The sequence below is a fragment of the Oryzias melastigma genome, linkage group LG22 (assembly GCF_002922805.2).
Source record: "Oryzias melastigma strain HK-1 linkage group LG22, ASM292280v2, whole genome shotgun sequence".
NCBI classification, from domain to species: domain Eukaryota; kingdom Metazoa; phylum Chordata; class Actinopteri; order Beloniformes; family Adrianichthyidae; genus Oryzias; species Oryzias melastigma.
Genome location: NC_050533.1, coordinates 18,687,616 through 18,702,657, shown reverse-complemented (window position 1 = coordinate 18,702,657; position 15,042 = coordinate 18,687,616). Strand labels below are relative to the sequence as shown.

The 15,042-nt window shown below is 38.2% G+C and overlaps 2 protein-coding genes across 2 annotated transcripts in view; both read left to right on the top strand.

Moving 5' to 3' along the window:
- Positions 1-4,208, top strand: part of sntg2 (syntrophin, gamma 2) — a 110,453-nt gene extending 106,245 nt beyond the window's left edge. The window contains exons 15-17 of the mRNA XM_024269542.2: positions 2,260-2,352; positions 2,726-2,836; positions 3,617-4,208. Coding sequence (XP_024125310.1) covers positions 2,260-2,352; positions 2,726-2,836; positions 3,617-3,745 — 333 coding nt within the window. The 3' untranslated portion in view covers positions 3,746-4,208. The remainder of the gene's footprint in view (positions 1-2,259; positions 2,353-2,725; positions 2,837-3,616) is intronic.
- Positions 4,209-9,951: 5,743 nt separating this feature from the next.
- Positions 9,952-15,042, top strand: part of tpo (thyroid peroxidase) — a gene marked incomplete in the record, with an annotated part of 37,300 nt that continues 32,209 nt past the window's right edge. The window contains 4 exon segments of the mRNA XM_036210000.1: positions 9,952-10,094; positions 13,846-13,930; positions 14,042-14,202; positions 14,412-14,541. Coding sequence (XP_036065893.1) covers positions 10,010-10,094; positions 13,846-13,930; positions 14,042-14,202; positions 14,412-14,541 — 461 coding nt within the window.

Below are 15,042 nucleotides of genomic sequence, written 5' to 3'. Positions count from 1 at the left end.
GGACTTCAGCAATTGAGAAATATTTAGTTTAGTCCTTAGAGAGTTTTAGTACTATCGCACGCACACACACACACACACCCCCCCACACACACACACACACATGCTCTTTAGAGGCTTTACCAAGTAAAGCACTGCAATGACTGCAGCTACAGTGACAGCTGTCATCTCTGGTCTGCCTCTGCTCCAATCAGGGAAAGAGTTAGTGAACCATCTCCTGTGGGTTTCTCTTCAGCTCTGAGTCTTCGTGCCTTACAGGCACAACTGAGGGATTAGCAACACATATTTTCCTAGAACAGGTACACCTGTCCAGCTGCTCGTTAACACAAATTTCTAATCAGCCAATCACAAGGCAGGAACTCAATGCATTTCGGCATGTGGACATGGTCGAGCCAAGCATCAGAATGGGAAAGAACGGTGATTTAAGTGACTTTGAACGCAGCATGGTTGTTGGAGCTTGACGGGCTGGTCCGAGTATTTCAGAAACTGCTGATCTACTGGGATTTTCTTCCACCTCCGTCTCCAGGGTTTACAAAGAATTCTCCAGGATCTCCAACCATAGCGCACCTTTTCAGTCAGATGGCAATAAAAAGTGTGAGCTGACATTGTTGTGCCCTTAATAAAAATCACAGGAGCAGCACAGGCTTAAAAAGTAATTCTTGTTTACAAGTTGTCAGGTTTGACTTTTCTTCTTTGTTCTTTTGTTTTGGTCCAGTGGAGAAAAACAACAACACATGAACACCAAAACATTTGCAATTGTAAAAGTTATTTTAGCAAAGTTTTTGAATATTTTCATGTTTAAAGCCATGGCTGCTTGTGTTCATGTCCATATATTTATCTTTATATGGTCAGAGAACTCTGATGTTGTTCCTGGAATCGGCTGGAGCTCGTCCCTCACTTTGGGGTCACAGCCCTGAATGTACCAATTACCATAGGGACCAATGTTTCCTTAACCTCCCCTATTTTATTCATCTCTTTTCTTGTCTCCTGATATTTTTTAATCTTCTTGTCTTGCTTCTCTCTGATGTTGCCATCAGTTAAGATTGCTATATCTGTCACTACGGCCTTGTTTTCCTTCTTGTTCAGCGCTATTATGACCAGTCTGGTCACCATTACACCACATAACTGCAGGATGTAAGATATTGACAGGGAAAGCATACATGGAGCACCACAACTAGTGGCAGAAATACAGAAACGCGCAGAATATGGACTGAAAACCTCAAAATCAAAATTGGAAATGGCTTCAAATTTGGTAGAGAATGTGAGAGCAAAGGATGAAAGAAAATATAAATTCAGTGAAATATTGCAATACTTCATTTGGCCAAACTTGTATAGATTTAAAATGCAGCCAAGATGACATTTAATTAATTATGTATAATCAAACAAGTAGTTGAGTGTATTACTTTTTTTTCCACCAAAACACCTGACCGCTAGTTGGTAGCACAGCACACTGAGCAACACAGCAGCTAACAACAAGATCTCGTGAGAACCATCTTGTGATAAATCTGAACTCATGAGCCTCGTAGCTGTTGCTACATAGCAAAATGAGACCTGGATGAGAACTGAACCAAAAATCTGTTGCAAGTTGGTTCTTCTAACAGTGTATTAATATTCAGATAAAGTCTTTTTCTACGTCATAATCTTTAAAAAAAGGTGAAATATTGTGTCTGTTACTTTCTTGGGAAACGTATCATATTGTTACACGTGTGTCGTGATACGCATCATATCATCAGATTCTCACCCATACACACCCGTATTCCAGATACAAAGAGACAGGATGGTAATGGCGAACCAACCAGACATTGTAGTGGTGGATAAAGAGCAGAGGAAAGCAGTTGTGGTGAATGTGGCAGGACCAGACAATAGTAACATCATGAAGAAGGAACATGAGAAACTGGAGAAAGCTTGGAAGGTGAAAGTGACAGTGGTGGTCGTGGTAATTGGAGCACTCGGGACAGTAAAGTTATTACACAATCGACTTAAATCAGTTGATTTTGTTGTGGCTTTCTGCAACATTTCTTAAGTTAGTAATATGTTGCATATCGATGCAAAGGCGATATGATAAACCGCTTTTCTCTACGACAGGATCAGCTGATTCACATTGATTGTGTAGATGACTGAGGAGTTCCAGCACGTCAAAAACCATATTATTTAGATGAGAACTCCAGAGACATCTCTAGTGTTAAAAAGTCTTAGCGAAACAACGTTATGAAACAAAGTTCTTCATCAATGTGTTTTTTTCTGTCCTTTTTGTCTCATCAGTCCAAAAGCTACATGTGCAGCAGCCAGGGGACTGTGCTGTGCTTCACCATAGATTTCGGGTCAGGCTTCACCTGCTCAGAAGCCTCGTCATCGGTAAACTTTGGAGTTCCTTTCTTACTTCTAAAAGTTCTTGCGCTGCAGTGAAGGGTTGTTTTTTCCAGTATTGATGCAGCATTAACTTGTTTTGGCTCTCATTGTGTTTGTAGCTTTTCTTTTCTTTTTTTCTTTCTTTTTGGCAGCCTCTAAGTTCTCTGTCAGCTCTGCAGTGAATCACTGCGAGGATGACACAGCACTGTTTCAGAAAAATTCTTTGTTAATAAATCACTCACTGCTTGAAGTCATCCTGAACAGTAAACTGTATGTTGTTAATCTTAAAGGGTTTTTTTCTAAGTTAAAGCTTCACGGTTGAATATTATAGTATTTTCTGAAGCCCCCTGAGCTGTGTTTACATTTTTTTTTTTTGCAGAGCATCCTGTGGCGATACAAGTTCTCTCAACTAAAAGGCTCCTCTGATGATGGGAAAACCAGAGTAAAGCTTCTGTTCAAGAATGCTGAAAGCAAACAAATAGAAATGAAGGTAATGTTTTATTATGCTAGTTTATGTGCAGTTTAGCTGCAAAAATTCAAGCCTCCAGAAGGGATTTGATTCTGAAAAATCCCTGAAGATGAAACAGCAAAGGTGCATTCACACCGAACGCGATTCACACGACAAATTCTCCTCTTTTCTCCTCGGATAATTCGCTGCTCTCCACTTGCCTGAGCTTGACGCTGCACCTGCATGTGGGAGGAGCTACCAGCTAATGGTTTTAGGATAATGGCTATAAGGAACAGTGTCTGTGGATATCTCATTTAGAATGTATGGGAGACACAGATGATGTTGAGATATCAAGTTTAGTTATTTTGAAGAATTCTACAAAAACATCGGTAATCATGTCTCCATGTTTGGGTTTATATGATTATTATTAAAAGATTTTCCCGATACAGGCTAATGTAAGGATAGCTGGACATATGGAAACAAATGGGCAGAAAAAGAAAAAAAAGATCAAAAAGATCCAATCTGTCTCACGGGTATCCTGCTTGTGCCTGTCCCTAGCCTGGTAAATGTAGATGATTGTGTCAGGACTTGTAAGATATCTCAACCATATCTAAGAAGAAGATCAGTCTATGGGTAGATGAAATGATATGACGATCGCTTCGTTTCTTTTAAGTATTTTAAGGCCTTAGAGAGAAATGACTCCCCAAAGTCTCAGCACACCAGACTCGCCCCCTGATATTCTTCCTGCACCCCATAGTTTTTTTTTCTTTTAAACTACAAGGTAATATTTGCTAATCATCTCTGTTTGCTTTTACTTTTCAGGAACTGGAGTTTGCAAACCTGACAGCCGTCCTCCACTGCATCCATTCTTTTATTGCTGCCAAAGTGGCCTCAATGGACCCTCTGTTTGTGTGCAGTCAAAGCTTTTCTGGAAACTGTATGAACAGCTAAGAAGACCTGTCCTTGCCCTGAGATGTACTGGAGAAAAAGAACATTTTGCTGTATTTATGCACAAACCTGATATGTATTTCTTGTCCTCGCTATTTTTCTATCAACAGCAGAATTTGTTAACGCCTGTATATGTAAGTATATTCCATTAAAGCAAAAGGGTTTTATTTCAACTTTGGCACAAAGGTCACTATGAAGATTCCTAGTTTTACTGTACTGTTCAAAAATATTTATTTGTTTACTTTCATTGATTTTCTCTTAAAATAATCCAGTATGGTGTTTAAATGTCAAACCTTTAATGTGATGAAATAATTAAAAAATCATTTTTCTACTATTTGATTCTAGTAAAAATATTTTAACTAACAAACTACCCAGTCCCTCTTATCAGAACAGAGCTCAAATTTTACAAATGATCGCATTTTGTTTCCTTCCAACTTACCTTTGTACATTAAAAACATGAAGTTCATTTCTCTGATCTTGTGATTTATTTCATTTTCTCTTGTCTGTAAAAGAAACCACAAACAAAGGGGAAAAGGCGGTAGCATATATGCCAGGTAGATTCACTGACCTCATTTCACGTTGGGTCATTTGTAGCAACACAAGAAGAATTACACTTTCAACAATAAATTCTCTGTGGTTCAGCACACATCATCCTCTCACTTTACTGTCATTAAATCAGTTTTTAGTGTTGAGTTATCATTTTTATAAATGGTTTCTCGTGCACAAGTCTGTTGAAGAGTCATTGCTGTATGCTGTGTGTTTCTGCTTCACTGTTAATATCTTGTCCGTCCCTTTATTCCTAACTCATTCCCTTCTAAACCTGTTTCATCCATGTAGGTTCAATTGTTATTTACACTTATAAAGAAGAATAAAACCACAAGTTTATGGCAGCAGAATGAACCCAACCATGATACTTCTACCTGTGTGTTCAGAGTCCCCATCTGATGAAAATCCTGTTTTTGAGTTTTTAATATGAATTTGTTTTTCTTATGAAAGAGAACAAATGTAATAAGAAATGATTTTGCTTTGGCATTTTTGAGTATTTCTCCTTTTAAATCTCTGTCAATCGTGTCTAGCTGAGGTGTTGGAGGGGCGGAGCTACTCAGCTCTGCCCCAAAAGCCACACCCCCTCAGAGGAGATTTTGGATACAGAGGCTTCAAATCACCATGAAGTATGGCTTTTTGAGACATTTAAGTTGTGGGATTTTGGTTAAAAACTTCATAATCATAATTAAAACACTATACTGGGAATGTTTTTGTTTTTTTTCATTAAAAAAATGATTGTCATAGGGGGACTTTAACTCCAATCATCTTTTGATCTATTGTAAAATCTTTCCTAGTGGTCTTTTAATTATGATTATGACATTTTTGAATAATCTGTTGTTTTCTAGGACATAGTTTCTGCAGAGCGGTTGGAGTTTATTTGAAATTCGCCTCCAAATTGTGGGTGCAGTGGAGTTCCCATCATCCATCTAGTTTTTAACCCATCATAAACCCAACCTAATATGAGCAGTGCAATAACATTGGCGAGAAATATTGGAGCTTTCAAGTCGACAGTCTTAAGCAAGATTCCAGCTTGGAAGAGGAAAACAAAGATCTATGTGGATGTTGTTGTCTGCATCAGAATGGAACAGAACAGGGAGCATGTGGCTCGCCGTAGAACTTTCTACATCACAACAACAAGCTTCTCCCAATGTCATTTTTGTGTTTATTCCTGGTTCACAACAATTTGAATATAAGATACTAAGAAATGCGTTTTTAAGCTTTATTTTCTCTATCATGAGAAAAATGCCACAAGAACTTGTTAAAAACATCCTTTTCTTGCAGTGGGTCTTTAACCCTTTAACACCTGAGGCGTCACGGGTGACCCTTAAACTCAAAATCTTTAACATTCTATAACTTTTCAACCGTCAACACAATCAACATAATTCCAGTAGATTTTTCTTCTACTGGAATTACGTTGATTGTGCTAGAGGTTGAAAACTTACAGTAAATCAAAAAACATAAACACTGGAGCTCCGGTGTCAAAGGGTTATATCGTTTTTTTTTTCTTTATTGCAGCAGAGTAACACATCAGCTTTCCGTTTTTTTTTTTTTTTTGTTAAACTATCTCTTGGTGGAGAGACCCAAGCTGCATTTCTTTTCAGTGGTTTGAGTCCTCCAGCCTCCTACATTGTAATAAGACACAATGCTCAATAAACTTTGTCCTTGTATCTACAAAATAACTGATAAAAAATGAAAATGTTTTTTATTTATATTGAATTCACAAGTGTTACTAACCTGCTGAACTGTAAACATCTAGTTCTTATTACATTTTTTTATTTTTTTATTTTTTACAATATAGCTTAGCAATCTCCCTTCTGTATGGTTGTTGTTCAACACAATTGACTGTTTATAAAAATATTTATGCTCAAAATAATACGTTAGTATATTTTTGTACTTTGCCGAGCAAAATAGTATATTTGCTCAGCACACACTCCTTAATACTCAATACTACAGTATGTGGCAATACTTTAAACTTGGCATTTTAAGCAGAAATGTGGCTGCAGGTGATGTGATGGAAAATAAACTGAGACAGGAAAAGGAGCTCCAGCAGAACTGGACTTCTGGAAAGAAGAAAGAAGCTCTGACTGCTTTGGGAAGCTGAATGAAAAACAGAAACATATGGCAAAACATGTCAGAAACACAGTCAGGGACAGAAATAATGATATTTACATAGACAGGCAGAGCTCAGGGTTCAAAGTGATAAAAGGTGCCCAGTGCATCATGGGAGGTCTCTAAGCAGACTTAGCCTATAACGGCATAACTAAAAGGATGGCCAGAGATCAGAGACTTTCAGCTGAAGTTATTTATGAATCTAATATAGAACTTCTGTTATGTTTTCTCTCTGCAAGAAAGCCAAACAGAAAATGTAGTATTATATAAATAAAAAAAAGCTTTGGGTGTGTATGCAGTGGTATTGTTTTATTTTCTGGTATTGTTGAAAGATTACACATTATGAATCTCACCAGTTTCTCATAAGCAGGAGATTTGATTCATACTTTCTGTCTTCAGCTGCATCCCAAATCCTTCTATTTCTATTCTATCCTGCTTTTCTGCTCATCCTGGATTTATTGCAACACCAGAAGTCCTTTAAAGGCTTTTATGATGGACCCACTGGTTTTTGGATACTAACATTTGGTTGTTTTTAGTTCAAACTTTATGACTTTTGTGATGTATTTCACTAAAAATACCCCAGTTAATTAGTGTTGACTCTTTGACCAACATTTTTTGATGCATAAAAAAAACTAATTAAAAACATTCTATGATAAGAAAAAAATAATAAATTTGAGATATAGGATTGTTAAGAACTTCTTTTTTTGCCCTTTTATAAACAATAGTTGAGCTCACTCTGAACATTTCTGCCACTGAGACTAAAAAACTGTGGATAACTTCAAATGTAGCGATCTGTCATGGTTCGCCCGGGCTGCCCCCCCTCGTGCATGCAGCCTGGGAGCGGCCCTGGGTGTTCCACCAGGTGTCGGCACTCAACTCATCACCACAGCAGCTCTGCCCCAGCATATAACCCCGGCATCTCCACCATTCATCGCCAGATCGTTGCCTACCCTTGGGTACAGTACCTGGCAGTCTACCTGAAAAAAATCAGTAATTCCTGTTTTCTCTCAGCCTCAGCCCTCTGTTCATGCACTGTCTCTCGTCCCTAGAAACCAGCCACCACGAGTACCGACATCTCCGGATCATCCGCTCGTCCACTGCCTCACAACCACAGACTCTGCTGACCATCTCCGGATCTCTCCCTTCATCTCCACCGCTCCTGCCTGTCGCCTCCTTTGGATTATCCAGCAGCTCCCGATCATCTTCCACCTCCAAGCAATAAACTCTTACCTTCAGTCCTCGACGTGTTTGTCCTTTCCGGGTTCCAGCGTTTGGGTCCTCGAAGCCTCGCAAAATCATGACACGATCTCCACAACAGAAAAAGACCATTTGAATTATTTCACTAATGTTAAATGGACTTATTACACAAAAGGTCACAGGTGTGTTTGTTGGCCACACCGATAAAAAATGTAGTATTTGTTTGTACAGAGGGGATAACAGCAGCTTTAAATCAAATTAAACCATATTTTTTAATTACATTTTAGGACCAATCCGAATTCTTCCCTTCCCCCTACCCCTACATTTGTTGGGGTATTTGTAGTGCCAACACCTCCAAGCGGAGGGATACAGAGCGCTACCATCACGAGGAGTTTCTGTGTTGTGCCGTGGAGGAGAAGCATTTTTCTTCACGTGGGTGTGCTCTGAAGCACAGAAATTTACATTTAAATGTAAGTAATGACCAGTTGTTTTAGCACAACTGCTCAATACCTATATCCTTTAATCTTTAAATAATCTTATGAGGACAGGTTTTCACGTTGTACATCCTAACATGCTTAAACTCTACGATGGAAACTAGCATGAAAGCTTACATTGTTGTGCAACTGTGTAAACCTGATCATTATTAAAGATCCGATAGTCAATCAACACATAGAGGACAGCCGGAGAATTTCCCACCACTAAGGGTCAAAACTCTTCTCACAAAAAAGACACATGAATCGTAAAAACTTTTTCATAAAATATTGGAAACTTATTGTGGAATCTGATTAAAAACAAAACATAATTTTGTGATTTGATAATAAAAACTGCAGAGATTAAAAATGTATACATTTGCAGGGATGTGGTCGAATGTCTCTTCAAATGAATACAATTCCATCCACACAGATTCTGTGGGTCACTGATGTCACTGAGATCGATGCTCTGTTTTAATAACAACTTGGTTGGTCTTTCACCTCTTTGACATGAGGAACCTGACCTCTGCTTTAGATAAGTCTGACATGAAACATGACCAGAGCTAACACCAGATCCCTGACTGTCCACCTGAGGTTATCTCAAGAATTACAGTATATCTGAACTTTATTGATGTCAAAGATTTCTTCTAAAATAAGGCTTTTTCAGGCAACAAATCTGGGACGGGAGACGGTGAGTGGAGTAATCTTCCAAGGTCTGCTTGAATTTTCGTTGGTACTTTAGAAAATATTTCTTTGCAGTTTGTCAGTGTTCTGAGAGACTCAAGGTCACAGTGATTTTTGGCCTTTACTCGATCAGATTTTTATGAATTCCCTATATTTTTTCAACATTTGAAGCTCTAAAAATTTTGAAAAATATGGATTCTTTGTGATTTAACTTTAAGAATTGTCCCATCTGAAGTTGTTCGTTTGATGGAGAGTCTTAAACCGTGACTTGTTACTCTGTGGGTGATAGAATTTTATGGAACACAATAACCGTATACTTTCTTCTGTTTGCTTTGAATTTTAAACAACAGTTACAGTTTTTGGAATTTGTTTCGAATAGAGGCTAAGAGTAATTAGCTACAGATTTAAGCTTCCAGCACTAAATTAAAACTTTTTAAAGTTAATTTTGTATTAGAAAAACCTTTTGGATGACTCTAAACAAGAACACAGAAACCAAAATGTTATAGCAGATGTCAAAAATTATCTTATTAAAATTTGTGTTTTTTGGGTAAGTTATCAAAAAAGTAGTAAAATAATTGCTGTAAACCAAAAGTCATAGCGAGGAAAGTAGTCTAAAATCAAAACAAAAAAAAAATATTTCAACTTTTACTATAACTCAAACAATGATTTAAACAAAATGTAAGGATTGTGAAATGAAGTTTATACTCAGTGCTTTGCTAGTTTTTTTTATTCTGCAGGAGTGCAAATTCACCTTAAGAGGCGTGAGCTCAAACCGTTTTGTTTTAGAGGATAAAGCAGCCACCGTGACGGCTAGAGAGGATCTTCAGCCCACTTCTGAACCCACAGCACACACATTATCATGACATTGCATCAGCACCATATCAAGCATGTCTTTCAAGTACCCTGCTCGACTGTCAGTGACCGTGACTCGTACAGCTGGCCCCTTTGGTGTCCTTGGAAACAAAGTTTGTATGTTTAAAAATCTACATATTTAGTAGAAATAATCTAAAAAGGTCGATGTAAGATATTATTTTTACTCTGAGCTTAAAACTTAACAACAGGCTGCAAAAAAAAGCAGATTCAGTCGCCCGCAGTCAAGAGAAACTTTGACTCTGAGTCAGTCGACAGTGACTTGCATTATTAAACTTCACCAGTGGACCCTCTGCATTGTGGGAGTATATAAAGACTGGCTTTAATGAGTTTCTACCACAAACAGTGAGTTGTTTTTCTCTGTAGTCTATACCCATCACAGTTCTTTAAAATGCTTTGTTTGCTGGTATTCTTCTCTGTATCATTGGTCAGTACTTTGGGGGAATCTTTCTTAACCACAAAAGCAGCTTTGAATTGTAAGTATCCACTTTTTTTTTTAACAAGCGACTTTTACTGAAGCAAACTGACTTTTTTTAGGCGTGATTTTCTTTTGATATACATAATTTCAAAAACTAAATGAACCACAAATCGTTGAGATATTATAAGCAGCTTTTTTGTGAGTAGTTCAAATCATAGCTGAATTTGGAGGGAAAAAATACTTAAATGTGTCTAAAGAAATTGAAACTACTGTGCTTTCACATTTTCTGGAATGCATGGGTAAACTATAGAAAAACACACTCTAAAAATTCTGTAAGTTTTTTGTAAATTAACTTCAACGGTTAAAAGGGACAAACTTTTTGCTGCAATATTGTAACTTAGAAAAAAAAAAGAAATTCAGGAAAAAAGCATTAATTGTGTTAAAATTAAACCACTAAAACCCATTACAAGCTTAGCCAATACAAGATTAGTTAATTACAAGAAAAACAAATCCCCACAAAAACAATGTACACAATACTCACTACAAATCTGTGGCACACCGGATATTATTCAGAAAATGTTTTCATAGTTTGACTCTGCCTGTAATACTAGTATGCAGACTTGCTGAATGATACATTCAGTTTATTACATGTCTAGGTTGGGTTAAAGGAGATGTATGAAATCAATTGACTGGCAGCTCAATTCCCAACGCGGTCTCTTAAAAAGAAGGTTTCTCTCACTGTGAGGTGAGGCTGCACAAGTGCGAGAAATAACTATATTTATATATATATATATATATATATATATATATATATATATATATATACACACTAGCATTGGTATATATAAATTCAGGAATATATATACATATATATATATTTGTATTGTTTCCTGTAAGCCTGAGTTTTCCCAAAAATGAATTTCGCATTAAAAAACAAGTCTTCATGTTGCTTTCAAATGTTTAGTGATTTTTTTGGTTAACAGCTGAAGAGCAGTTTAAGGCAGGCGGCATCTTTCAGGAGGGTTTGGACTTCTTTTCTGTTGAGACCAAACACACCCTTTAACCCTTGTGCTATATCATGGAATCCAGATGACCCAAGCCTTACATTGACCTGTTATCCATCCCATGACAAATGTGGACGAAGGCGGATTTATGTCTGCCATGGACACCATGGAAAATTAAAATCGTTGAAAAAAAAGTTCAGACCACTGTCTTGTGGGGTCTAGATGACCCCATTCCCAACATCAACATATCTAGGATATCACAACGGTTACATAGAAAGAAATAAATAAATAAAATCGCTGATTTTCCCTTGTCATTCTGGATTCGACTATTTCCATGAAAAGTTTTACTAATCTTTTAGATTTCTGACTGGAATTTAGCATTAAAAATATACAGGATGATTTTTTTTTTTATAATCAAAAATGTATAAACCACATATTGTTTTACTGTCGCCTTACAGAGATTTGGGAAGTGATTTTTTTGTAATCAATGCATCCTCTCCCAGTTTTGTCCTTTTTTATCTAAAGTCATTATCTTCACTTTTCTGTCCTCTCTGTGACCCTCACTCCCTCTGGGATTTTTCAAGAGCCCTCTCACTTTAGAATAGGGAACTAAATACAGCTCCTTGTTAAACAAAACAATATAACCTAGGGGCAGTGCCATATTTGGAACAAATTAAAAAAAGAATATAACTGGTTGATTAACTCGTGAGGCTTAAAATGAGTAAAACAAACTCAAACAGGCTAGAAAAAGTGTGTGTTTTTTTTTAAAGAAGAGCAATTTCATTTTAGTATAAGTCATTTTTGTATCACCAGACCTGAGTAAAAAAAAATTACTACTTTGTGACAGAATTACATCAGTATTACTTTGCTGCATGGACGCTAAATGCCAAAGGCCAGGCAGGTTTTTCTGGCTGCGTGCTTATCAACCCTGATCTGGGAACACGTCCAGGCAGTTAATGAGCAAACGACCATAGAGCCAGCTACGAGCTGAAAAACCCAGCAGGTGAATCCATTTAACCCTAAACTCAAATAGTTTTAAAATCCCTCTGATGAGTATTGATTTGCTGAGAGTACTTAGCATAGAAGAGCAGGGCTAAAACATGGAGGAGGGAGACCAAAAAAATAATGATGGCAGCAAAAAGAGTGGGATAAAATGCTAATTTGTTTTGTGTGTGTGTTTTCTGATAAATTAAAGGATATAAAATACATCGACAGGGACTTTCCAATCAAAAATCCTACTTAGGGAAAATAAACAGAAACATGAAGAAAATCTTAGTTCATGCAAAGTTGTACTTAAAATATGAATACTGATGGCTAAAGTGCAATTTTAATGACATAAGAAATTGCAAACCAGTCACATGCTCTTAATAGTAATATTTTGTTGCAATGGTCAATAACAGACCCACTCTGGTGAAAATTACTATTAGCTACAGCATCTTGAGCTGTAAGCTTCAGCCTTTTCAGCTATTAGCTTCAGCATTTTCAGCTTTAAGCTTATAATTTTTTAGCTAAAAGCTAAAGCATTTTCAGCTATAACTTTAAGCATTTTTAGCTATAAGTTTAAACATTTTCAGCTATAAGCTTAAGCATTTTGAGCTATAAGCTCTAGCATTTTCAGCAATTAGTTTAAGCATTTTCATCTTTGAGCTTAAGCATTTTGAGCTAAAAACTTAAGCATTTTCAGATATTAGCTGAAGCATCTTTAGCAATTATTCATTCAGTCATTCATTTTCCTGACCGCTTTCTCCCTTTCGGGGTCGCGGGGGTGCCGGAGCCTAACCCGACTGCTGACGGGCGAAGGCGGGGTCCACCCTGGACGGGTCGCCAGCCTGTTGGTGTCTTGTTCACGAGTGAGGGAAGATCGGAGCGTGAGATCAACAGGCGGATTAGAGCTGCGTCCGCTATTATGCGGTCGCTGTACCGGTCCTTTGTGGTGAAAAGAGAGCTGAGCCAGAAAGCAAAGCTCTCAATTTACTGGTCGATCTTCGTCCCAGTACTCATCTATGGTCATTAACTTTGGGTCATGACCGAAAGAACGAGATCCTGACTACAAGTTACTGAAATGAGTTTTCTCCGTAGGGTGGCTGGACACTCCCTTAGAGATAGGGTGAGAAGCTCGGTCACCCGGAGAGAGCTCGGAGTAGAGCCGCTTCTCCTCCACACTGAGAGGAGCCAGTTGAGGTGGCTTGGGCATCTGGTACAGATGCCTCCTGGACGCCTCCCTGGAGAGGTGTTCCAGGCATTTCCCAGTAGGCGGAGGCCCCGGGGAAAACCCAGGACACGCTGGAGAGACTATGTTTCTAGCCTCGGGGTCCCCCCAGAGGAGCTGGAGGAAGTGGCAGGGGAGAGGGAAGTCTGGGCATCTTAGCTTAGACTGCTGCCCCCGCGACCCGGTCCCAGATAAGGCGAAGAAGATGGATGGATGGATGGATGGATGGATGGATGGATAAATCAGGAGCAGACAAAAAAATGTAGATTGAAAAAGGTTGTATCAGTGACATTGAAAATATGCCGGGTAGACCACCAGCTCCGTACTCTGAGCTATCAGCAATAGGGGAAGGGTGGTGGGGTTGCTCTGGGTTGACAATCCCGTCCACAACTCAGAGGTAAATTTCTAATAAACCGCTGCAGAAACGATGTTCTAGAAAATTTTTTGATTTTGTCCAAAAATGGCAGAATCATGATTAAAAGACCGCTGGGAACGCTTTTACAAAAGATGATTGGAGCGGGACTTTAAACCATATTATAAATATAATATAAATAATAATAGCTTTTCAACCTATGATGACCCTGTTTTTGTTCCAGCCTCATCTGTGAGAGAATTACTGATTCAGTCCTCTCGAGAAAGCCTTGAGATTGTTGACAACGCCTTCCAGCGCTCCAGACAAAGGTAACTCACATTACAGAAAGCAATTAGGTCACTTAACTAAATCACAGCTCCCCAAATCATGGACAGAAGGAACCAAATTTGTCCTTCCTCATCATCGATTTCCCTGCACAGACGGAGCCCGGCCTCATTCTCCAAGCATGGGTTAGAATTCCGTTTGCAAGCTGAGCCTGAGACCCAGGAGATTTCTCGAGCTGGTGAGGTTTTCCAAGCAGCCCTACAGGTCCTGAAGAACACAGCAAAACAGAAATATGAAAGGAATCTCACTGCTTCAGGTAGGCTGGCTTTCCATTATTAAAATCAGCCTCCAGATAAATTTCTAATTGGTTCATCAAACTATTTTTTTGGCCACCGTAGTGTCTAAAACAGTGATTAATTTAAAATAAACCGATGTCAACTAAAGAACAAGGGCGTTCTCTGTTAAGTATTAAAGATACTCATGAAGTTTGTCAAAATCAGCTCATCTATTCCATTGTTGCTCCAGAGTTGTTGTCCTGGGAGGATGTGCAGCTGCTCGCAGAGCTGTCTGGCTGTCCCACTGCAACAAAGCAGAACACGTGTGAACAAAGCCGTCACAGCAGATACCGCACAATATCAGGAGTCTGCAACAACAGGTAGATCAGCGCACGCCATTCAGGAGAAACACACTCACTTTGATATTCAGATAACAAGTGCATGATAAAAAGGGATCGTAGCTGTTTGACAGTCTCTGCTGAAATCCCACAATGGTTTTGATCAAGGCGTCTGTTCCACGGTGCTTCTCTCTGAGAAAAGGGTTCAGTTTTACCTCTTTTTACTTCAAATTAATAATTCTTTCATTTAGAGCAGCCAAACGTCTTTTTTGCAACTTGACGAAGCTGTTATTCACTTCTTTAACATTATGAATATTCATATATTTCTTTTGATTATAAAAATGTAAAAATAATAATTAAAAATAGATCAACACTAACAAGAAATAAACAATCAAATGTTTAACTTGGGTATGGGAAGAAGGTTAAATAAAGAAAACAGCAGTTTTGTATTTAATGTTCGACAGCATTAGTTGATGACATAGTATCCAGTACAGTACAGTAGTATAGATGACATTGATGGCAGTAGTATCCCCACATCTGCTA